Source organism: Bubalus bubalis, chromosome 1 (assembly GCF_019923935.1).
Source record: "Bubalus bubalis isolate 160015118507 breed Murrah chromosome 1, NDDB_SH_1, whole genome shotgun sequence".
In the NCBI taxonomy this organism is placed as follows: Eukaryota; Metazoa; Chordata; class Mammalia; order Artiodactyla; family Bovidae; genus Bubalus; species Bubalus bubalis.
In genome coordinates, this window is record NC_059157.1 from 52,338,470 (window position 1) to 52,364,158 (window position 25,689).

The 25,689-nt window shown below is 38.7% G+C and overlaps 1 protein-coding gene across 5 annotated transcripts; it reads right to left on the reverse strand.

Annotated features, from left to right (window-relative positions):
* Window positions 1-64: 64 nt before the first annotated feature.
* On the reverse strand, window positions 65-25,689 carry USP16 (ubiquitin specific peptidase 16). Of its 5 annotated transcripts, XM_006056351.4 has the most exons (19): window positions 25,534-25,681; window positions 24,555-24,744; window positions 22,370-22,471; window positions 20,142-20,320; window positions 17,111-17,214; window positions 15,813-15,916; window positions 14,448-14,635; window positions 13,781-13,876; window positions 13,091-13,221; window positions 12,724-12,811; window positions 11,344-11,422; window positions 9,828-9,919; window positions 9,434-9,490; window positions 8,308-8,484; window positions 5,241-5,904; window positions 4,051-4,145; window positions 975-1,061; window positions 377-533; window positions 65-267 (listed from the first exon to the last, which is right to left on the reverse strand). In XM_006056351.4, exons 3-19 carry the CDS (start codon window positions 22,428-22,430, stop codon window positions 143-145), a joined length of 2,484 nt encoding a protein of 827 aa, XP_006056413.3. In that variant the 5' UTR covers window positions 22,431-22,471; window positions 24,555-24,744; window positions 25,534-25,681; the 3' UTR covers window positions 65-142. The 5 variants fall into 5 exon arrangements, with proteins under 5 accessions (XP_006056413.3, XP_044795675.2, XP_044795671.2 ...); XM_044939740.2 differs by lacking the exon at window positions 24,555-24,744 and having other exon boundaries at window positions 14,448-14,629; window positions 25,534-25,689; XM_044939736.2 differs by lacking the exon at window positions 24,555-24,744 and having other exon boundaries at window positions 14,448-14,632; window positions 25,534-25,689.

The following is a 25,689-nucleotide window of genomic DNA, read 5'->3' on the forward strand; positions in this document are numbered from 1 at the left end:
CTCCCTTCAGTATTTCAGTAAACGTGATTTCTTCTGGCATGTATTTAATTTTAAGTGAACATGATTTACAGTTAGTCTTTACTTTTTTATTATAGCAATTATAAAAGCAATAAATGTTTCCAGAGAAAGCACTTTGAAATTGTTACAGTATTCTCTCATAAAATAGGAGGTAAGCCTGTGAATTTAGTACTTTAGTTGTAGGCACAGCTTGCACGTGAGTGTCGCTGATGTGAAACCACTGCCCTTTGGTTGATTCCATTTCAAAATCTGTCAAAAGAAATGTAAAATTAAATAGAAATGGAAAAATTCAAGTTCAGCCTTTTTTGGTTTTGCCATAAATATCTGCTGAATACTAGAATTCTGTAAAACCTTTTACCTTGTGGAATATCACCATGGAGAACAAGGTTAGAGAGATGAGTGTTTGCAGTTCTTGTCTTGGCGTAGGCAGTATAATGCCCTGACCTCATGGTACCACTGTGTTCGACGACTCCATATAAGGAATACAGTACCCGTGTATGTTCTTCAGCAACATTCTTTAAAGGTGAACAGAATTCAGAAAAGTTATTTCTGGGCAAGATAACTGTAAACTATGCCAAAGGTCTCTAACCTTTGAGAATGCAGAAATCATTGAGTCTGAACTGGAATTTTCTCCCTTTTCTCAGCCTACTCTGTGGTATCACACTTAAGATTTTATTAGAAAGCTGCCACTGCCCTTGCCCTGCTGGAAGAACCATAAACCAGAGGCCACCTGCTATAATCAGTTTCCTGGCCAAATGGGGGTTTAAAAATATATTGAAGAAACAACCTATGTTGAAGATGATTGATCACAGATCTTGAAATTACAAAGGTACAAAGACTCAGTGTACTCAGCAGCTCTTAATCAACTTCATACTTATGTGAGTTACCAATACATAAGTATTTGGTAATAAGCTGATTTCCTCAAAGATTTCCCCAAAAAGGCAAGTTTCACCTACCTTACACTTAAGGGTACAAAAAGGAGCCAAATCTAATATTTCTGGAAATTTTATGTGTTTGTTAACTTTGCGAAGGTTAAAACCAGCCTGAAAAAGAAGGATAGTAGATTTAAGTTCTTTTCCCGGAAAAACTGTACATAAGAGAACTGTCGACCCACCACAATGCCCAGAAGAACAATAACCCAGTCCCAGTTCAGCTGTCTCAGAAAACTCTAGTTCCTCACTGCTAACTTCCAGTTGACTGGTTTTTGCTAAGTGTACCTACACACAGTCCAGACCCACAGAGTCCAGATTGAGTAAACTGTTCCTGTAAGAACATTCTCAATGTTTCTGCTTCAACCATCCAGAAAAGACAAATTAGACAAGAGACTGAGTGCTTAAAACTCAGCAATAGCAGAATTCTGTGAAGCACACTCTCTCAGCCTCACTCTAACCAAGCCTGGCAAACTATTTGTAAACACGCACCCAGGTAAGTCAAACTCACACCAAGCACAGAAGAGAAAATGCTCTGAAAATACTTAGGGAATCTAGAACTGAATTTACAACTGGAACTGCTCATGGTTAAAAGCCTTTTCAGAAAAGATGGAGTCATCAAAAAGATGGAAATCCAAGGTACTAATGCCTTATTAAGGATCAGTAAAAATAAGATACTACACACACATTGCTAAATTTCCCAAGTGTGAGATACAACTAGTAAAGTGGTCTTTTTTCGTTATACCTGAAATTAAGGTTAGAGTAAGATGCTAATATAATAAAGGACACAGATGGTATGGACCTAACAGAAGCAGAAGATACTAGGAAGAGGTGGCAAAACCACAAAAGAATGATACAAAAAAGATGCGTAATGACCCAGATAACCATGATGGTGTGATCACTCAAAGAGCCAGACATCCTAGAATGCAAACAAAGCTAGTGGAGGTGATGGAATTCCAACTGAACTATTTCAAATCCTAAAGGATGATGCTGTGAAAGTGCTGCACTCAACATGCCAGCAAATTTGCAAAAGTCAGCAGTGGCCATAGGACTGGAAAAGGTCAGTTTTCATTCCAATACCAAAGAAAGGCAATGCCAAAGAATGCTCAAACTACCGCACAATTGCACTCATCTCACACGCTAGTGGACTTCCCTGGTGGCTCAGGAGGTAAAACGTTTGCCTATAATGCGGGTAGAGCCAGGTTCAATCCCTGGGTCGGGAAGATCCCCTGGAGAAGGAACTGGCAACCCACTCCAGTATTCTTGCCTGGAAAATCCCATGGATGGAGGAGCCTGATAGGCTACAGTCTGTGGGGTCACAAAGAGTGGGACACAACTGAGCAACTTCACTTTACTTTCACACACTAGCAAAGTAATGCTCAAAATTGTCCAAGCAAGGCTTCAACAGTACATGAACCGAGAACTTCCAGATGTTCAAGCAGGATTTAGAAAAAACCTGAGGAGAAGAACCCGAAAGGAACCCAAAATCAAACTGCCAACATCTTTTGGATCACAGAAAAAGCAAGGGAGTTCCAGAAAAACATCTGCTTTATTGACTACAACAAAGCCTCTGTGTGGATGACAACAAACTGGAAAATTCTTCAAGAGATGGGAATACCAGAGCACCTTACCTCTCTCCTGAGAAATCTGTATGCAGGTCAAGAAGCAACTGGACATGGAACAATGGACTGGTTCAAAACTGGGAAAGGAGTACATCAAGACTATATACTGTCACCCTGCTTATTTAACTTATATATACAGAGTATGTCATGTGAAATGCCGGGCTGGATGAAGCACAAGCTGGAATCAAGATTGCTGGGAGAAATACCAATAACCTCAGAGAGGCAGATGACACCACCCTTATGGCAAAAAGTGAAGAAGAACTAAAGAGCCTCTTGATGAAAGTGAAAAGAGAGTGAAAAAGCTGGCTTAAAACTCAACATTCAGAAAACTAAGATTATGGCATCTGGTCCCATCACTTCATGGCAAATAGATGGGCAAACAGTGGAAACAGTGGCTGACTTTATTTTGGGGGCTCCAAAATCACTGCAGATGATGACTGGAGTCATGAAATTAAAAGACACTTGCTCCTTGGAAGAAAAGCTTTGACCAACCTAGACAGCATATTAAAAAGCAGAGACATTACTTTGCCAACAAAGGTCCACGTAGTCAAAGCTATGGTTTTTCCAGCGGTCATGTATGGATGTGAGAGTTGGACCATAAAGAAAGCTGAGCGCCGAAGAATTGATGCTTTTGAACTGTGGTGTTGGAGAAGACTCTTGAAAGGCCCTTGGGCTGCAAGGAGATCCAACCAGTCCATCATAAAGAGATCAGACCTGAGTGTTCATTGGAAGGAGTGATGCTGAAGAGGAAATTCCAATACTTTGGCCACTTGATGCAAAGAACTGACTCAATGGAAAGACCCTGATGCTGGGAAAGATTGAAGGCAGGAGGAGAAGGAGATGACAGAGGATGAGATGGTTGGATGGCATCACCGACTCAATGGACATGAGTTTGAGCAAACTCTGGGAGTTAGTGATAGACTGGGAGGCCTGGTGTGCTGCAGTCCATGGGGTCACAAAGAGTCGGACACAACTGAGCGACTGAACTGAACTGATATCTAAAAAGAGCAACATGTAGTAAGACTGAGGAGGGACTGTGCCTAAATTTCTCTTCCAACTTGACATTATCTTCATCAAACCCTTTTGTGTTACCCATATATATACTGTTTTGGCTTCCCAGGTGGCTCAGTGGTAAGCAATCCACCTGCTAATGTAGGAGTCAGGAGACTCAGTTTCAATCCCTGGGGTGGGAAGATGCCCTGGAGGAGGAAATGGCAACCCACTCCAGTATTCTTGCCAGAATAAGCCCATGGACAGAGGACCCTGATGGGCTACAGTCTATGGGGTCACAAAAAGTCAGACAAGACTGAGCAATTAGCACGCACACATAAGTACTGTTTTACTTTCCTACCTCTTTGAAGTCAGAACTAAGAATAACAGAAAACAAAAACCACACACCACACTTAACGTGTAGAGACAATAACAGATAAAGCAGGTGTTACATATCTGAAACAAAGTTTTTGTAAGAAAACAAGGGGTACCTGCTGAAATCTCTTGAAATGAAGAGTGAGAACTGGAGGAGCAAGAGAAATTAGCATCTGCTTCTTAGCATTGGTGTAAATATGCTTCCTTTCGCCTATAGAAAGAACCAAATGTTAGCAGTGTGAGCATCATTTTAGACTTCTTTAGCATTCTTCACCTTCTATAAAATCATTTCAAAACATTTAAATCAAAGATTAGTGAGCTTTCTGGAAAGAACCAAAAAATAAATATTTTAGGTTTTTGGACCAAGAAGCAAAAATCAAGGATATTTTATATGTATTAATACACAAGAGAAAATTTCCACAAATTTTTACTATTATAAAATAATTGAGTAGAATTGCAGTCTACTGAAAAGAAGAATAGACTTATTTTTGGAGAGGTAATTAACTGGAGTTCAAAGTTAACGTTTTCTATCATAAAATCATTTTCAAATGTTCTATAAAAAATATTTTTAGCTCAGAGATCACAAAAAAAGGTGAGCCAAGTTTAGAATACAATCCATAGTCCACTGACACCAGCATTAAAGCATTCTTCACCTTATTCTTCATGCTTTTTGCACTAAAGCAAAAAGAAATGCTGTAAAATCAACACAATTCACTGTTTGTAAATAAATAAAACAAAAACAACATAGAGAAAAAGACTTGTCAAGTGTTTCAACAATTCAAGTGAGAATCCTTAGGCATCTATGGTCCCTCCCTATCCTACTTACCCTATCCATAAAAACAAAATAAGGTGGGGGCTGGGGTAGGAGAGGAATTACTAGTATCTTTCTGTCTGTATCTGAAGCAGCCTGTAAGAAGGAAGCACTGCGCCCCAGGACCGTGCACTGGGATGTCACCACACTCAAGAGTTCAGGTGTGTTTTCCTGGGTGCGGGGGCACGAGGGCCATCACAATGAGAGGGAGCCGAGGACACACAGAAACAGCCCCTGGTGAGGGGCCTGTGAGACACCTCAGCGGGACGCCTTCCTCACAGGGAGCGGCTGCTGGCAGAGCGCGGACTGCCCCACCCAACTGCTGGGACGCCAGTGAGCTCCGCTTACCCACCCTTCTGTGAAAATGTTTACACAGGAAAGGACTTAGTGACTCCATCCAAATCCCGACACAATTAAAACAGGAACAGCCTACTCATGCAGTGCAAACTGTTCCCCTGAACATTAACTTTACTTTCTGTGAAACCATCTAAATACCTTTCATATTTGCCTTTGGTCCACTGTATTGTCTCCGCGTGCACACTTCACAAAGCAGTTTATTAGCATCCCGAAGTTTCTCGTTTCGAGTGAACTGATACAAACAATGTTGGACTGAACACTCATCGGTGTTGAAAGCCTCCCTATTTGCGAGTGTACAGAAAGCAGTCTCTGGATCTTCGTTTACAACCTCATATACCTTCGTCCCGGGAGTAGGATCGTCATCCAGAATCTCTATATTTATTTCGTCAGGTTGCAGAGCAGCATTCAAGTTAAGGTTCTCAAAACCACTGGAAATGTCCACTTCTCCATTGCTCCCTTCCTTCAGGTAGGCACTGTTTAAATTCCTAGGACATTCAGTGGCAGACGATGCCAAAACCTCCAGATCATTATCCACACTGACATTTTTCATAGCTGCTTCCTCTGTGGATTTTTGATTGTCAGTTATACTTTCTATCATTTTTTCATGGCCATTCAAATCTTTCTGATTAACACAATATTCTTTAGGTGCAACTTCCTCTTGTGAGATATGGTTGGATTTAGTATCTGCTTCTCCCTGAAGTGACATTTCAACTTCACATTCATTATCTTCAGGATGGTCAATGGCACAGACATCATTTAAATGAAGAACTTTCCCTTGAATTTTCTGTTGTCTTCGTTGGTTCTGTGTAAAAAGTACAAAACATTAAAAAAGAGAGAGAGAAAAAAAGCATACATGTACCACATTAGATTTCTTATTTATCAATCAAAAATAAATAGTAAGGAAGAGTTCACTCCCAGAAAAGTTCCTTTACTGTCAGAGATTAAATAATTATGAAGAAAAGTTCTTTGAAAGGAGGGGTAAACCATCACCAATATTCAAAAAACTGTCACACAGGGGCAAATAAAAATGGGCACGATTTAGACAGAGCAGTCTAGATCTAAACAGAGCAGCGAGGCTGCTGAACCCAAGCAGCCATGTGTGAAGGCGGGGGGCAAGTGACGACACATACATCAGGAAGGGATGTATCCATGTGAGTTATAATTACACAATCAAGGCTTCACTTTAGAGATAAAAAACAAACAAACAATCTGAAAACTCAAGGACAAGCAGAGGGATGGAGGATAAAATTCCAGGAAACAAACAGCCCCAAATCAGAGGAGAAGCAAGGAAACGACACGTGCAGAGGACATTTAAAGCACTACCCACTTAACCACCTTCTTTGCTGTTTGCTGCCTCTGTCCCAGCACGGGGGTGTGGGGTTGCTGGAGGGAGGGTTTCACTGAGATTCCTGTTACTGGAATGGCTGAAGACTCAAAGGGTTAGCACTTGAGCTGTCATAAAAGGACAGTCCCATGAGGCTAATTTGTAATACCAGAAAGTTAAAGGGCCACATCCAGGGCCCTGGACACAAACATTTTCTGAGACGCTTCAGTTAAAAATAGTTACACATGAAAGAAAAATGAAGAAAGGAGATGAGCGAATACTTCAAAGGAATAGAAACACAAATGGCCCTTAAACATAAAAATATGCTTAACTTCACTTTCATATGTTGCTGGTGGGAACATAAATTGGTACAGCTTTTGTGGAGGGCAATTATTTTAGCAAAACTACAAATACAATCCCTCTTCTCAAAATATACCCTATAGATGACATATGTATAGGGTTATTCAGAGAAGCACTGGCCATTATAGCAAAAGAGTATACGTGTTTGTACATCTAAATCAATAAAGAAATGGTTAGATGAACTATAGCACATCCTTTAAGAGTACATCTTTTAAACTGTATTTTGTAGAAGGCTGAGTGCTGAAGAATTGATGCTTTTGAACTGTGGTGTTGGAGAAGACTCGTGAGAGTCCCTTGGACTGCAAGGAGATCAAACCAGTCAATCCTAAAGGAAATCAACCCTGAATATTCACTGGAAGGACTGATGCTGATGATAAAGCTCCAAGACTTTGGCTACCTGATGCAAACAGCCAATTCATTGGAAAAGACCCTGATGCTGGGAAAGATTGAAGGCAGGAGAAGGGGATGACAGAGGATGAGATGGTTGGATGGCATCACTGATTCAATGGACGTGAGTTTGAGTAAACTCCAGGAGATAGTGAAGGACAGGGAAGCCTAGCATGCTGCAGTCCGTGGGGTTGCAAAGAGTTGGACATGACTGAGTGACTGAACAACATTTACTACTAAAACAGAATTCTACATAACTTTTTAAAAAGAAATTTATTGGGGTATAGTAGCTTTATAATGTTGGGTTAGTTTTAATCCTACAGCAAAGTGAATCAGCTATACATATATCTCTTTTTTCTGGATTTCCTTCCTATTTAGGTCACCACAGAGCATCAAGTAGTTTCTTTATATGATTGTTTAAAAAAAAGAATCGTTGCGTCCTGAAACATGAAGAAATGTAAAGATATCCAAGAATCTAATTAAGTAGGAAAAAAAAGGACCAGAACAGTATGCATAATTTTTAAAACCAGGAAAACACAAAACCACGTATTTGTACTTGATTGTATTTTCCCAAAAAATCTCCAGCACAAATAAGACACTAATGAGAGTAATATTATATCATACAAGGAGGAAGACCTTTATTGTACACCTTTATATATTTTTAAATGTTAATGTATTAGAAACTTAAAAAATTCTTGAAAATAAATTTTTTTTAAATCATAACAAGTAATGCAGTTTTTTTTTAAAGCACAACATTTTCTTCACATATTCTCAAAGAAATTCACTGCAGAGAATATCACATGAGCTAATTCTATAACTGCCAAATCGAGTAAAAGTGAAAGTCACGTCGTGTCTGACTGTTTGTGATCCCATGGACTACAGCCTGCCAGGCTCCTCTGTCCATGGGATTCTCCAGGCCAGAATACTGGAGTGGGTTGCCATGCCCTCCTCCAAGGGATCTTCCCAACCCAGGTCTCCCGAATTGCAGGCAGATTCTGAGACAACGGGGAAGCCTGTCAAATTAAAGTGCTATATATAAAATAACAGACATGTCTACCACTGTCATTCAGACTTCAAACTCAATAGTCCAAAAGTTAAAATTAGACAAGGATGGTTTTCCTCCTAATTACCCACCTTGGCTTGCTTCTTGGCTTGCTTCTTTGCTTTTTTCTGCAAGTGCTTACTTGTTCCTGAAGGAATATCGTTTCTCTCCTTTAAGTAACTGTCATTATCTTTTTCTTCCTCACTATCTTTATCTTCATCTTCCATTGTCTTTTTCAGATTTTTATCATTTATACTTTTCTTACCACTCTTAAAATATGGAGAGAATATGGACCAAAAATAAAACTTTATTACTGCTTGTAAAGAGATTTCATGTTACCTAAACAGTTTTCTATTCCTAATTTACACCAGATTTACTTTTCATACTGTTTGGAAACATATCCAGGACAAAATTCATTCATCTGAGACACTAGAAAACAATCTTCACATACTGAGAAAACAAGCAAACAAACAAAATGGTAAAAAAAAGCAATTTAACATATGAGTGTAACAGAAAGGAATACAGTGAGTTGTAATAGATACATGCTGTACCATGCTGTAATTACGTCTATTTCTAAATGCACTTTCTGTTGGTAAGTGATTTACATGTTCAACTACAGGTATTCCTTTCTATTCTTTTCTTCTCATGCAAGCGACAGTTTTAAAGAAAAGAAAAAATAGAGTATGTTTGGTAACACATAGTAAATTTGGTAATCACTTAGTAACAGTGATTTAAAGGGACCGCCCCAATTCATATTAAGTTGAATAATGATTTATCCAATACTCATAATGTTATTTTTTTCCCTACTATTACTTGATAAGAACTAAATTTATATGGCTTACTCTGTTAATATTTATGAACTTAAACTTTAAGGGATTTGTGGTTAGTCTTAAATAATGAAAATAATGACTTATATGAAGTAAATACTTCCCTATATATAAACTAACCAAGTTAGTCATCCATAAACAATTCAAAACATAGTCTTTAAAATGCACATATATACACACACATAAAAAATATATATACACACAAATACATATATTTATTCATTATCTTTTCAAATCTTAAAACTCTTCTATCTCACATATATTAAGAAAAGTTTTTTCATGCAAGGCCTAGTAAAGTACCAACCTGGAAACGGTAACAAGCCCTCCCTCACAAAATTTAGCTCAGGAAAGAAAACTATCTACTTACATAAAATAAACTCAATAATCTTACCTGATCATCTAAAACCGGTAGAGACAAATCAAGGAAAGATTCATGAACCAAGGAGACCTTAACCAACCAAAAAAGAAGATGAAAAAAGGAGGAAAAGATTCACTTTAAACATCATATAGTAAAATCTTGGGGAGGGGAGCTAAATTTTAAAATAAAGGCTTAAGAATATGAAAAACTACACAGTGTTGAGGACTTTGGGTTAGGTATAAGCAATTAAAATATTACACTAACTTCTTCCTGATTTAAGGAATGTTCATAGTTCTAGCAAAAAACTATGCATACTTAGTTCAAAAAGAGTATCTTACAAAACTAACCAGATATTTCTGTTTCCAAAAGAAACAACTCATGAACTCCATTAATATGCATAAATCCAGTCTGCACTGCATCTACTTACAGTTCTGCATTCATCACACATGATTGTACTCGTCAGCTCACCACCAAATATTCGGTCCACAAAACTTGGTACTGATTTTTTCTTTTCGTACTCTATAAGGGGAAAAAAGGCTATCAATTACCTGTACACAATTAATGAAGATGAAACTACTTACTTACCTATCTAACCCTGAAATTTTATTTTTAATTTCCTATTGACTTGTTTTTCTCTACTCATAATTACCATAATTTTATTTTTATACTACAGTCGGCAGAATGTACTCCAGCATTCTAAGCAGGATACAATTTAACACATCTTGCACACACACACAAAAATTCTTATCTAAGGTCTAGTCAGTGCAAAATGAATTGTGCAAGTCAGTGAGACTTTCTGTGCATCAATATTTTAACTATCAAAAGTAAAATGAGCAGACTGGGCTACACAGGATAATAATTTAGCTCACTTCTAGCTCTAGTATTCTAACACTGCCAGCAAATTTGAGAGTAACTTGCTTTGTGAACTTCATTCAAAATCAAAACAAAAACAAAAAGCCCTTAGGAAAGTATTTCAGACAAAATCCTCCTTTTCTTTCTCTATGTCCCCAGAAACAACCTTGGTAAGCTTCGCATAAGATGATGGAATTTTACTACCTAGTCATCCAATTTTCTAACTATATGAAATGTATAAGCCTTGTTCAAACGACACGTGTCATTTATACAGAAACACATTTTATGACAGACAGTTGAGCAGGCTAGATTCTCTCCGTTAATGGCCAGGCCAGCACCAAGGGCCCTGAGGAGGCAAACAGTTGCTCTGTGTAGATTCCAAGCTATGCTTCACAATTCAGTAGTTGCTAGTCATTGGAGCCATTTAAACTGGTTAAAATCAAATGAAAATAAAAATTCAGCTCCTTTTGCACCAGTCACATTTCAAGTGCTCAACTGCCACATACGACTACTGTATCGGACAGCAGAAATACTGAAGTAATCCATCATCACAGACAGTTCTACTCAACAAACCTTTCCTAAATCATTAAATGTTACACAACGATAAGAATCAAGTCAGTTCCGTGATTAATAAACCAGCTGACAACTAGCAAAGACAAGTGTAAATCACTAAAAATTAAAGTCTAAGCTTTTGAGGCAATTCTCTGGCAGTCCAGTGGTTAGGACTTGGACCCCTGGCTTTCACTGCTGAGGCCTGGGTTCAGTTCCTGGTTGGAGAACTAAGATCCCTTGAGCCACGTGGCGGGGCCAAATAAATAAAGTCTAAGTTTTTAAAAAATAAAATTGGGATGTCATCTTATCATCTTAGCTCTGTGTTTATAAATTTTACCATAATACTACATAAAAAGAATACACCTAGGTTAAATTCTCCTATTTACCTTTGGAGTACTGAATAATCTTTTTAAATCAACAGAGATAAAGAACAATTATACACTAATAACTGTGGATTTGAAATACATGTGTCAGCAATCCTGTTTTAATGTACACAGGATTTCAACTATACTGTTTTAGTTCAAGAAGTCAGACATTACCTTTAACTTTATTTTTCAGTTCTTCATCCACTTTTTCAGTAGAATTATCAAATGCTTTAAGAATTCCTTTGCTCACTCTCTAAAAGTAATAAAATAAATATATATACTATTAAATATAGTTATTTTCCTTAGAAATATGTAATCAAGTAAAGAAAATGATCAAACATTAGCACCCCAAAATTACCAAATAAAAATTGGTATTTTTTAAATCACATTTTCAAAATTAATTCCAGGAGCTAAAAAGAAATATACTTTAAAAAACAATAACTAACCCTTGAGCAAAAGCATTGTATTATCATTTCAAGATTTTAACCTACTCTAACCAAAGTTTCTCAGAACATGCCCACCTCCTTTGAAAAAGACCACTGAAATATCATGTTCTAGAAGCAGAGTGCACGTGTGCTCAGTTGCTAAGCTGTGTCCGACTCTTTGTGAACCCATGGATTACAGACTGCCAGACTCCTCTGTCCATGGGATTTCCCATGCTAGAATACTTGTGCAAAATTCCCATGCAAAATTTTGCCATCTTCCAGACCCAGGGATCAAACCTGCATCTCTTGCCTCTCCTGCATTGGCAGGCGGATTCCTGAGCCACCTGAAATCCCAGAAGCAGAGAACTATAGGGACAGACTCCAGTGCTCAAAGCCCAGCTCCATCGCTACTGGGTGACCCTGAACCAGGCAATGAACTTCTAGATATCCTAGCTTCAGAATCTATGGAGTGAGAAAAATGACAGTAGCATGTACCTCACAGAATGGCTGTAAGGACTGAGTAAGGTAATTCATAAAATACTGAGAACAGTGCTTAACAAAACATAAAAGCAAAATAAGTATCGTTATCACTGTTATTACTATTACTAATTATATCTACACACACCCTCCCCAAAATTACTTTACATACTGGCAATTAATAAAAATTTTACAATGCAACAAATGCTCCCTGACTCTTACAAAATAAAAATACTTCCCATAATAAAAAGTGTTAAATCACACTCAGAGTAAGAGTAAGGCTGCACTGCAACTGGGAATCGTCTGGGGAGGAATATTTTCCATACCTGTATCTCTCCTGACAGGCTACAATGTCAACCCTTAGAGAACAATAATGATGCAAACAGCGAGCAAAATAAAGCATCATGAAAAGAATCATTTTTAATTCCCTTCATTCATTTAATAATTAAAATATACTAGCCAAGAAAAAGAAAAGAAAAATAAATAAATAAGCAAAGAAAATACACTGGTTGAAAGGCTGGTGAAGAAAAAAAACTTTAATATAATGGCCTCAACAACTAGTTTTCATTGCTCTAATAACCCTTAAAACATCAAATGACAGACAAGTTAATGAAGATGAGATTACAAAATACACTCGTCAAAATGTGCTAACCTGATGTTCTTCTGCTCTCATTCCATCCAATAAATAGCGAAGCAGCTCCTGACTGTCCTGTTGCTGGTAGCCTTTAAATCGCACTGCTCTACAGGGAAGAAAGAAAAACTATGGTGAGTCCACTAAAATGAAACTATTTTTTATAAAATCTTAGGATCATATCCCAAATTTTGGCATGTTTCAGTTTCTCAAAATTTTTGTTTAGTCCAACAACACTCTTGGCAGATTTAATTTTCACACAAAGTATATGTTTTTTAAACCATGCTTTAATATTATCTACTGAATTCACTCTAATCCTATTAATTTTTCATATTATTTCCCAGCTTCTTACTGATGCACTGAAAGCACAATCAATATGGATACTCACTTTTTACAGACCTGAGAAAAGAGTTCTCTAGGTGTCACGATTCCCTTTTTGGTCTCTTGCATCTCGTTAAGAAACTGGCTCATGGCTAACGTAAGAGGGCCTGGTGGCTCAAGATTTATTTCTAAGGGTTCCTGAATATGGGAATAAAAATTACTTTCTTCAGTCAAACTTTAGAATTGTTTATCAAAATGTAACTCGTCAACCTATATTCCTGTTCCTGATAGAGCTGTTCCAATTAAAAGTTCAAAATGTACATCAAAAGATGGAGAAACTTTTTAGTCCTAAACTATTTTGATAAAGAATTCAGTTTTACTGTTTTATCTTATCAGGAACTTACTGCCTAGGAACTGAAAGAGCTAAATCAAAATGTAAATAATAAAAATGGAGAAGGTAAAACTCATTTCGCTACATAGCATATCAGTCACTTTAAAAGAAGTTCAAAATGATAATGCGTGCTCAGAGCTTCATACGCAGCATTCCCCAGAAGGAAGCCAAACACTCAGCACAGCAGAAGGGCTTTCAGGAGCAAACACATGTAAAGGCCCCTCATAAATATCCATTAGCCTGAAAATTTAACTTGGTAGCTTAAAACAAACAAAAAAGGTGAAAATGAGCACCAGTTCTTAAAAATAATTTAAAATGCTGCTACTCAGAGAGAAAAAGAAAAAAAGAAAATTTTAAAGTACATACTGTTAGTGCCAAATCAGGTGGTTCAATTTTTACGATTGTTCCGGACATTTTTACTTCTTTTAATAGTTCTCTAAGCACTGGTGTTTGTGACAAATTCTGGAATGCAGGATGGAAAAGAAAGGAAAAATTATTTACAGGCAAACCAATTCAGTCAAATACTTTTAAGTGTCTATTCTTCCAAAACAGAAAAACACCATCAACACTGCAACTTTTATTGTGTCTGTTACACGCAAAGTAACATCATGCTCTTCCCCCCACTCTAACTGGTTCACAAGTACTTCAGTCCTGAGTTTAGTCATCACGTCAGGTCCTTCTCGCAAGCACCTACTATGATAGCTATCCTACCCCTACCACCACCACCACCCCCCCACATGCAACCAGGAATTTATTTCTGTACTTGGTTCCCTTGTGCTTCTAACACCCAAGTGAGAGTTCTATGAGGGCATGGGCCATGGTTGTTTTGAACCCCTTCGCATGCCAGTGCTTAGCACAGGGTTTTACTGTCATGCAAAGTAAACATTCCCTTGAATTTTCTTTGAAAACACAGGAAGAAACTACGTGTGAGGGAAGAGCTCAATGTCATCAGTAGCAAATATGCAAAAACATCCTAGCGTAATGAGGAAAATACTAAGATCTTTTTAAAGAGGAGAAATATTAACATTGGCACCTGCATAACTGCATTGAAGAAACATGTATTTCCCAAATTACTGAGTCCTTTCACAGTTATTTGGGAAGTCGAATTCATGGAAGGATTTTCTCTCGCCATGTTTTCCTTTTTTTCTCTCTCTTGCTCATTTTTACTCTCCTTTTCTAGCTTTTTGTTTTCAAGTTCAATATTACCATTATCTTCTGCTCCTTAAAAAAAAAAAGAAGAAAAAGAAATATTTAGCAAAATGTGCACGACACCCAAACCAAATGCAAAGATATACTTGGGACCAGAATTTGTGAATTTTACGTAATAACGTGATTTGCCACATGTTTGATTTTAAATGTTTTATTACAAATAAATTACCATCAAGAGAAAAAACCAATAAACCAAAAATATTCAGAACTGACATAGGCAAACCAAACAGTATTCAGTATAAATCCCCTTTTACCTGAACAAATGTTTTTTACAAATGAGCAATCTTACCCTGTGAAATCAGAGTATAAAGCAATCAAGCAAAGAACATGGACATAAAGTAAATTTTTAAATGAAGTCTGAGAGTGGAAAACTAACCCTGGAGACTTCCCTGGTGGTTCGTTGGTTAAGAGTCTGCACTCCCAATGCAGGGGCCTGGGTTCAATCCCTGATCAGGAAACTAGATCCCATATGCCAGAACTACAAGTTCCAGCATAGTGCAACCAAGATCAAAGGTGCCATATGCCGCAACTAAGACCCGGTGCAGCCAATTACATTAACTAAAAAAACTAATCTTCAAGTGAGGAACAAACAACTCTGGCTCCACAAAAGATACCTCTGGGAATGTAAAAATCTAAAGAAGCCTTTAAAGTAGATGATGAAAATCAACCCTATTAACTTAATAATGAATGAAAAAAAACCCAAGAAGTATCTGGCCTTTTGAAGGAATCATAGGCACTTTACTTTCACGTCATCCGAACAATGTAGCAGTTCAGTTCAGTTCAATCAGTCCAGTCCTACTCTTCACCACCCCATGAACTACAGCATGCCAGGCTTCCCTGTCCATCACCAACTTTCACATCATCCAAATGATGTAGAAAGAAAAATCCATTATAAAGCAGGTCTGCCTTAAGCCCTGTGCCAGGGTATGGGAGTGTGGCGTTACTGCTCATCACTAACCCAGACTCTTCATCACATATGACTATATTATTTCTCAGATTCCCTTCTAACTCCTTATAATTATCTATGTTCTTACTGTTTTACATTGTTAACCAAAGATAGTTTCATAGTTTGAAATCAATCATTAATAATGGTATTCAGCTATATGCAATGATACAGTAAGTGAAACTAAATACCCACAGATAATATATATCAACATTACAGTCTATATTAAGAAACAAATGATTTTACCTGATTCTGGAGTTGTATTGCCAGCCTGCTTTCTAACATAATCAACCACCTGACCCAATCGGTTTGAATTACAATACTGGACTTCATCATCACATAGGTAACACCTGTGTCCCAAAAGATCCCAGAGAAGAAAAGTGACAGACTGACAGCCACAAAAGGAGGCTAATTTTAATAAAGGAGGCCCAAAATGTGTAACCCTCAAACCACTCCAGTAAAGAAACTGAAAATAAAACGCTATGTTTTCTTGAAGAAGACTATACATATTAACTCTGCTGTACTGTTAGAGTTAGCCTGAATTACAACTCCATATAAATACTGTGAAAATACTCCAAACGTGTTATAGAAATGATTGTTTATAACATTAAAGTTTTTTCTAATCATATGTTAAATTACAGATCTACATTATCAAAATTAATAAATTTTACAACTGCCAAATGATGTTCAGTGAATGGACTTCCCAGGTGGCGCTAGTGGTAAAGAAGCTGCCTGCCAAGGCAGTAGACATGAGAGACCTGGGGATGATCTCCTGGAGGAGGGCAAGGCAACCCAGTCCAGTATTCCTGCCTGGAGAATGCCATGGGCAGAAGAGCCTGGTGGGCTACAGTCCACAGGGTCACAGAGTCGGACACGACTGAAGTGACGGCACACGTGCACGTTCAGTGAACAGTGCTATGTAAATGGTTTTTAAAGATGTAAAATTTTAATGATGTTAAAAGACAAAAAATACCAGCCTAACATTTTCATGCAAATTCATTGCCAAAATTTATTATCTCAGTTTATCTGGAATTTGTTCCTAGTGTCCCAACTCTACCATATGCTTTGTAATATCACGAGAGAAAAACAAAGGGTAAAAATTCCTATGTCTTCTACATATTGTAATTGTTGTGTTTGTACAATACTAAGCAAGAGCTTCTCACAACATCACACTCTCTAGCCTTCTGAAAGTGATGCGTGCGTGTCAGCTCAGTAGCTCAGTTGTGTCGCTCTTTGTGGCCCCGTGGACTGCAGCCTGCCAGGCTCCTCTGTCCGTGGGATTTTCCAGGCCAGCATGCTGGAATGGGTTGCCAACTCCTTCTCCAGGGGATTTTCCCAACCCAAGGATCAAACCCAAGTCTCCTGCATCTCCGGCTTGCAGGCAGATTCTTTACCACTGAGCCAATGGGGAAGCCTGAAAGTGACGGTATGTAAACAAATACTAAAAAATTTAAACTTTCTTGCTCTTTAAAACAGTTCAAACACCTCCATTCCCCAACATTTCAAATAATTTCCAGCAAATGGGCACAGGAGTTGAAACTCACCATACACTCCAGTTGTCCAAACTAAGAACCAGGCAATGAGGTTCTGATCTTGGTTTCATGTAGTGCTTCAAAGCATGTTGCTCCTGAGAATTTCTGCCACAGCCCTAGAGAATCATAATCATAAAACTCAAAGCCACAAAAACTCACCAGGAGAGAATTCACAATCTACAATGAATAAGGAAGTGGATCAAGAAATCCTGCCATTCTTACAATTTTAAAATTAAAACTTTAGACTGTGGCCGAGTCCAGACTTCGTTAGAACTTAAATACAAAGAGGCATCTGAGGACATTTAAGGAAGAAGGTACTTAGAAAACCACACACTAGAAGTACTCTCTTGCTCCAGCTTGTCCTTTCCAGTCCTAGCTAAACCATGCTAATGCAATCATTCACTAGTTCTAGTTTAGACTCCTTAACATCTTCCTTAATATTTTCCTAACTTCAACCTTTCTTCACATACTTATTTTTTCAGTTTAATAGTCCTAAAATAAAGTTCTGTTAATATACTCAATTCAAAAGTGATGAACTGCTCTCAGCAAACCTACTCAACAAACCTGATACCTTCGGACCCCAATCCACCTTTCCAGGGTTAGCGCCCATATTCTCCTATTTGAGTACCATCTAGTAGCTAAAACCACCTCGCTTCCACAATACAGTTTTGCTCACATTATTCCATCTGTCTTGAAATTCTTTACCATTACTGCCGCGGATCAAATCCCACTTGGTCCTCAGGATCTTGCTCAGAGGCCACTTCCTCTTAGAAGCCTATGCCCAGCTTCCCAGATGAGAAAACACTGTTCCTCCTATAGACAAACTCCCACAAAATATGGTGTAGGTTCCTGAGGGCATGCCTTATTTTCTACCTTACAGTGAAGCTGTTAATGTTGCTATCCTTTCTTCCCTTTCACACCCCTTCTGCAGGAGTGTAAATCCTGAAGGCATGAAAAACTGAATGAATCTATTACCAAAGACTAGCAAAATGAGGGAGGTCAACAAGCATTAACTGAACAAGTTAAGCGAGAGACTTCCACCTACATCTGCATAGGCGTATTCACAGGAGAACATGACCAGATTGTTCACCTGCAGCTGATCAGCCACAGCTAAGAAGCACAGCTTCACTGTGTATCTATGTGAACCAGGCCTTCAACTCTCCGACAACACTACCATAAGTGGTCCTGTCTCTACTGCAGCTACTAAAAAATATTACTTTGGGGGTGCAATATCCATCGATGGCTTCTAACCCTTTAACTATGGTATCAAACCTACTGATTAATTTATCCCATTCAACATTTAGTTCTAAAATAGATGAACTGCAATTTGGTATTGATTTTGAAAATTCTAATACCAACTGAGGCTATCTGAAACAAACGTGAGGTATCTAATAACTGAGAATCCTGTGCTAACACTGTAAAGCATAACTATTGGGATGAAAGTTAACAGTTAATACTGATACTGTCTTACCCCAAGGAATTAAAAAACTAGCAAAATAAATAAAATTTATAATAGGAAATGCATTATGGAAAATTTGTAGTAGTAAAATATATTCATGCTCATCCTAAGTATCAAACAGGTTAAATGACAACTTTTCAAATACAAATAAATAAAAATGCTAACATAAAATTTTGTAACTGTCTGGCCACAGTGAGATCTTACCTATCAGAATGGTAAAATAAAAAACTGTGACAATACTAAATGCTGGCAAGGATGGAGAGAGTGGATCACTCAAACACTACTGGGAGGAATACAAAATGGGACAGCCATTCTGGAAAAGCTTGGAAGTATCTTAAAAACCAAACATTTAATTATCATATTACCCAGCAATTGCAATCTTAGACATTTTCCCCAGAGAAATCAAATCTTAAATTCACACAAAAATGTGTACACAAACGTTCATAGCAGCTTTACTCATGATCACCAAAAACTGAGATCAGCCCAGATGTCCTTCAACGGGTGAACAAACCGTGGTACACCCTACCATGGAATACCACTTAGCAATAAAAAGAAGCAACCATTGAGACACAGGACTTGGGAAAACCTTCAGAAGTGTAAGTAAAAAAAGTCAGTCCCAACACGTTGTGTATCACATGATCCCACTTATGCAGCATTTTTGAAACGACAAAATTTTAGGAATAGGGAACAGACTAGAAGTTGTGAGGGGCTGGGAGGAAGGGTGGCAGTCCAGAGGTGGGCATGATTTTTAAAAGGCAACATGACAGCTCCATGTGATGTCGGAACTTTTCAATGCCTTGACTGTGGTGGTGGATACGAATCTACACAGGTGCCGAACCGAACAGCACTTAATACATACACTACACACGTACACCCCCACACAAACTAAGAGCAATAACGCTGGGGAGACCTGATTAAGACTGTTGGATTGTATCTATGTTAATATCCTGGTTGTGATACTACATTGTAGTTTTAGAAAACGTTACCACCGCTCAGTCCAGTTTCCTAACAGGTAAACTTACCACCACCAAGGTTGATTAAGAGGCCCTCTTGACCTTTAGTATCATGATGATACCTGTGAGCCGTTCTGCCACCCAGATACCACCAGACCCAAGGTATTCATTCCCCAGAGGCCAGAAATGTGGCCTGGGGACAGGTCACTGCTCTGTCTGTCCATCCCCAAGAATTATCCTCAGTGGAACGAAGCTGCCTTCCTCACCATCAGTTCCATTCCCCAGAAGCAACCAACATCCAATGACTGGTCTAGGCACAAGGACACAGGCTTGGCCCCGTGCCGCAGTTCAGGACCTCTCTGAAGACCAGACTCCACTGTGGGTTCAGCTGAAGCCCTGAAGCACTGCCTCCGCCTAAGCTTGCTTCTCTCCCTGTTTTCCTGGTACAGTACCAGAGAATACTCCCCAATAAACTCCCTACATACGAGTGAGTCTCAGTACCTATTCCCCAGCGAACACAAACTACACCAACACATATTCTGGCCACCCATACCGTGCTTTTAGGTAATATCTTCTAAAATAAGTTCAGAGAGTTTAATACAATCCCGAATCGATCAGAATCTAAGCATACCTGATGGCCACATTTAAGACACAGCCAAACTGAAGGATTTTCTTCTGTTTCTTCTTCAGATTTATCTTTTACTTTATTGTCCGTCTTACAATCTTGGCAAATATTCCATTCCACATTCACTAAAGCTTTTTTCAAACTACCTTGTTCCAATCCTTTTCTAATGTGTCTGCACACAGGTTCTATTAAAACAAATAACAAATATGAGGTAGAATATGACTTTCTTCAGTTAATCTCAAAACTTACACCTGATTTGAACTTCAAAAATGAATTTACTCTATAAACTAATTGTTAGATAACCTAAAAACTTAAATTTTTGCCTGATATTTGATTATGAGATGATTATGTAAGAAAGATCTTATACAAGCTTTGAAGTTCTAGGTATAACCACCACCACCCTAAATTCACTTCAATTTATTAATTGTATCTATTATCTTCTTTATTTTATAAGGTTGCAGAGAAGGTCACTCATTCAGTCAACAATACAACTGCTGCATGTCTGGCACTGTAATAGACAATACAACTGAAAAAGTGACCAACTCACAGCTCTTTCTTTGAGCAGCTCACATTCTTGCAGAAGCAAATAAGTGAATGCACAAGAATCTCTAGACATGCTCTATACATATGCTTGGGTGTTTAGTTGCTCAATCACGTCCAACTCTTTGCGACCCCATGAATTGTAGTCTGCCAGGCTCCTCTATCCATGGGATTCTCCAGGCAAGAATGCTGGAGTAGGTTGCCATTTCCTTCTCCAGGGGATCTTCCCGACCCAGGGATTGAACACCCATCTCCTATGTCTCCTGCACTGGCAGGCGAATTCTTTACCACCGCACCACCTAGGGAGCAGTGCTATAGACATACTACAGCAGCACAAGAAGAGAAGGCTAAAGTCAACGGAAGTTCACACAAGAGGTAATGACTGTACAATCTGGGGAGATATGTATAGTCATAAAAATTTCTCATACTGATTAGGCAGTTACTATGAGCATGACACTGTGCTAAGCGTTCACACACATTATCTCATTTAATCTACACAACCACCACGAAAAGCAGACTGTACTACCCCCAATGATAGATGAGAAACCTTAAAGTTAGTGCCCAAGGTCACATAACTACTGAGTGGCTGTACTAGAATTTGGATTTAAGTCTTTTTAATTTCAAGCTCATAGTTTAAACTATGACTTCATGGAGTAAACAATCTGAAAAGGCCTTGTGCTTAGTTGCTTAGTCGTGTCTAACTCTTTGCAACCCCATTGACGGTAGCCCATTAGGCTCCTCTGTCCATGGGATTCTCCAGGCAAGAATACTGGAACGTGTTACCATTTCCTCTTCCAGGGGATCTTCCTGACCCAGAAAAGGCCACATCCCATTAACAAAGGGATGGACGTATAAAATGTAAAAGTGCATGCTCTCTTCTCAGAATGGCAGTCACAAGTGAAATAATGAGCAGCAGGACCTGAGACTGAAAACCCCACTGGGGCCAGATCAGTAACAGGCTATGTAAGCCACTCTAAAGGGCTTCAGTTCTTTCAGGGCTCCTAGAGGTTTAGAAACTCATCAAGTGGTACAATTAGCTTTATGTCCAATGAATATGCACCAAGAGAATACAAATGCAAATGAGATCATGTGAAAAACTACTAAAGCCCAGTAAGTTGTCAAAAACAACACAAACTGAAAAAAGAAAATATTCTTTTTCAACTAGCAAATCAGCAAAGATTTTTACAAATGATACCAACCTGTGTCAATAAAGGTTCAGAGAAATGTGTACTCTGTTATGCTGCTAGGGGGCCTCTACATTAGTAATACATCTCTGAATAGCAATAGATCCAAAAGAATCTAGAAAATATTTATACCTCTTAATTCAGCAATTCTAATTATAGGATCTGTACCAAGAAGATAACCAGATGTGCACAGTTTGAGCTACAAAAATACTCAGTATCACTCCATTCATAACACTGAAAAGTTGAAGATTACCTACATTTATAACAGTGGAGGATTGCCCAAATAAATCATGAAATACACACCCACAGTCTTTTATATCAATGGAATAAATATCACGCCATAAAAATGTTGTGCAGACTATTAAATTACATGTCTATACAAACATTAAGTTAAAATGCAAATTACAAAATAACATAATCAAAACACTTTGATCCCATTTTTACGTATTAAAATAGATGTCCATTTAGGGATACAAACATTACTTTAAAGATTTAATTGGTGAAATATACCTAAAGATTCAGAAGAATCATCAATTGGAACAGTTTTTCCCTTTGTCCGTTTCTTTCCCATGTTGGCACTTTAGGGGTTACTTACTGACACAAAATAACAATCTAGAAAACAAGATAAAGTTAGCTTGACCAAAAAAAAAAGTTTTACAGTTCTCTAGGATACAGAAACGTAACTAAACCACATCATTTTGTGTATCTATCATACTTTATAAGTTACAAAGACCATTCATATGTATCATTGTTTTCAATAAGAACCCCGTAAGTAGAGTATTACCTCTGTTTTTCATAGGTTAGGAAACTGATTCTTAGTAATGTTAAGAGGTTTTCAATAAATGTAAAGGTCTGTAAAGAATCTGTATCTTCTTACATAGATCTTGAAGTCTTAACACTTTACACTATTAGGAACTCAACTTCTCACACCATAAATGTGGAATGGTGGTAGCACTTTGAAACTTTAATTTCCCTTTCTTCAAAGCTATCTAAGAAAGTTCTTGCAGGCAATGCAATTAGATCTATAATTTCTCAAAGAAAATTAAAATAATTCTGAAAACAATCTCCTAGAGGGAGTCAGAAAATGTGCAAAATAGTTTCAAAGCCAAGTAACATAGCATGATACACTGTTCTGCATCTTCCCACACCAGAACTTCCTACAGATGTTAACTGAAAACTGACTACATCTGTATTCTTGACCATTTACATTATCATATTCTTGACAAAATCAGTTTGAAATAATGACAAATCTCAAGTGAAGTGAAGTCACTCAGTCGTGTCCAACTCTTTGTGACCCCATGGACTGTAGCCTGCCAGGCTCCTCCATCCATGGGATTTTTCCAGGCAAGAATGACAAATCTAGCTCATATCAAATCACCTCTTTAGTCAACAATTAAAAATCAGAAAACATGAAAAATACTGAAAGTACATATAAGTCTACCTAATAATGATGTTGAAAAGTTATAGTTTACATACATTAGAATAACTTAGTGTCAAAATTACTTAAATGACTATAATAATTATTTTACCTGGGATGCTTTATGAAAATTCTGATTGCATAAGTGGAAAGTAGGATGTGGGACATATATTTTTAAAACACTTCCCAATTATTTCTGAAAGGTAGCTGTCATCTTGCTCTGGCTTACAGTCTTAAAAATATTCCTCCTTTAGTTCTTAATGTGAGGGTAATTCAAGGTAATCCCACAAGGTTTATAAGAAAAATGAGTGCCAAATCATTAACTGTTACCCTTTTCAAAGATAAAACATTAACAAAGTTTCATGTTTACAAAACCAATGTATGTATTAACAGAACACACTATATAGTTATATACAAAATGAGGGTGTATTCTGATTTGGGTGAGCGGGGGGAGGAACAGCACCCAAGTTCTTGCCTCACTCCAATCCAACTCCCTCTAATCTGTGCTGCATTCTAGTACAGACATTATCTTCCAATGATGCCATTTTCATCAAATCACTCTCCTGATTCTAAGCACTTGACAGTTTTTCAACCCACTCTCCTGTGCCGTGCACTCGTGGTCCCTTATAAATTGTCCTCAACACCCTGGTAACCCTGACTCTCATTATGTCTCAGAAAAGAGCCACTAATCTTTAGTCATACAGTGCTTCGGATTTTCAAAGCCTTTTCCTAAATATTATCTCATTTGATTTTCACAAAAGCCTTTACATGAAGCATTGTGCTAAAGAAGTAAACTCAAAACGATGAAAGATCACAGGGTGGCAGAAATGGAACTTAAATCATAGATCTTTTGGTTCCAAAGCAGAATCCTACGGACTCTTCTGTACCCTCCACTCCAAAACACCTTGCCTTCCACCTCTAAGCCTTTACTCTCTAGCTGGGAGTTCGCTCATCTATCCAAATTTTCCCAATTCCTCCAAGATGTTCATTTCAATGGAGCCTTACGCAACCAGTTGACTTTAAATAAACCACTCAACTCGGCTTTCCCAGCGTTCAGTGTGTGCTATTCATCTTGTACCCTAATCAGATACCTAAGTGAGCTGCTTCTTAAATCTTTTCCCTGGACATGTGTCATTTCTCTACCTGGAATCTAAAGTTCTAAGAGCAAGAAAGTGTTTTAGGCCTTACTTCTGAATCACCTACAGCATTTAGAATAGTGTTAACATATAGCAGATCCAGAAATACTTCTTGCATTGAAACAGAAAAAGAGAATAGTACCTGTGGCATTAAGGATGATTATAAGGTGCAAAGGTAGGTATACAAGAATGAAGCACACAAATTCCGGTGAGAAAGAAAAAGGTAAAGAACGAAGAAATCTGCAGCAGTGAAGACAGCACTAGCAAATCTGGTTTTGGACCTGCTAGTCGCTCAGACGCCAAAGGAAAACTTGAAAGACGAACTGTAATTGCTGCAGGCAGAGGACAGTAGGGGGACTGCTTCAATGATGTGGGAAAAAAAGAGCTCCCAATAAATTTCTGACAACTATAAAGGGCATCTAATGAGTTGTGAAAACAGTACTGCATCATCATCTATAAAACATCCATAAATCTCAATTTTTCAGGCGAGTCTTCAGATGAGCGTTACCTTCTGGGCCAAATTACTCTTTGCAGGGCTCCACGCAAAACATAAATCATAGCTGGTCTTGCCGGCTCTCCTATTAACCCAGTTCCCTTCCCTCTCCGCCCTTCAAGTATTTCCCACGCCTGCCTGGGATCCATTAAACATGCATGAGTTTGGAAAACTTCTGTCAGCGGGGCTAAAACAGGGCTTTCAAGTTTCGCGAAGATGTGTCCTACCCTGGGAGCACTGAATCGTCTAGACGACAGCTCCTGCCTGTCCTAATAACCAACAAGCGGACGCGGTGGCAAACTCAGCGCCAACTCGTAAGAAGAGTCCCCGGCCGCGCGAAGTCCGCCACACCTCCCCTTCCCTTTCAACTGCTCCGCACCCACGGGGGGAACCTCGGGGTCCACTGGGTCGAGGAGGGCGCCAGCACCGACAACTCATTGGTCAGCTCCTGGAACTGACAGGACGTGAGGCCAATGAGAACGCGGTACTGGGCCGAGGCCAGGTAACGTGCTTAAAGGCAGAGGGGCCTTCGAGGAGAGAACGAGGTCGGGGCAGGAAAATTCGGGCTCCCGGGCGCGCAGGAAGTCATGCGAGTGGTGACTGCGAAGGCAGTGGGAGCGGAACTCACCCACGGCGACAGCGCCCATTGCTGCATCACCTACTGGGCCCTCGGGCCGGGCAGCCTGCTCCGTCTTCCTCCCCGGTGACGAATTGAGAGCGACGGAGCAGAAGCCAGCGTGACCCCTGGAAAGCAACAACTTCCGGTACGCGGCATTATGGGAAG

Excerpts from the sequence above, each read along its gene's own strand:
- USP16 (XM_006056350.4), bottom strand. The coding sequence starts at position 22,430 with ATGGGAAAGAAACGGACAAAGGGAAAAACTGTTCCAATTGATGATTCT. Across the intron at positions 15,917-17,110 it reads TTGGACAACTGGAGTGTATG|GTGTTACCTATGTGATGATG; the intron begins GTGAGTTTCAAC and ends TTTGGGACACAG. Across the intron at positions 4,146-5,240 it reads ACCAAAGGCAAATATGAAAG|GCGAAAGGAAGCATATTTAC; the intron begins GTATTTAGATGG and ends TTCTTTCTATAG.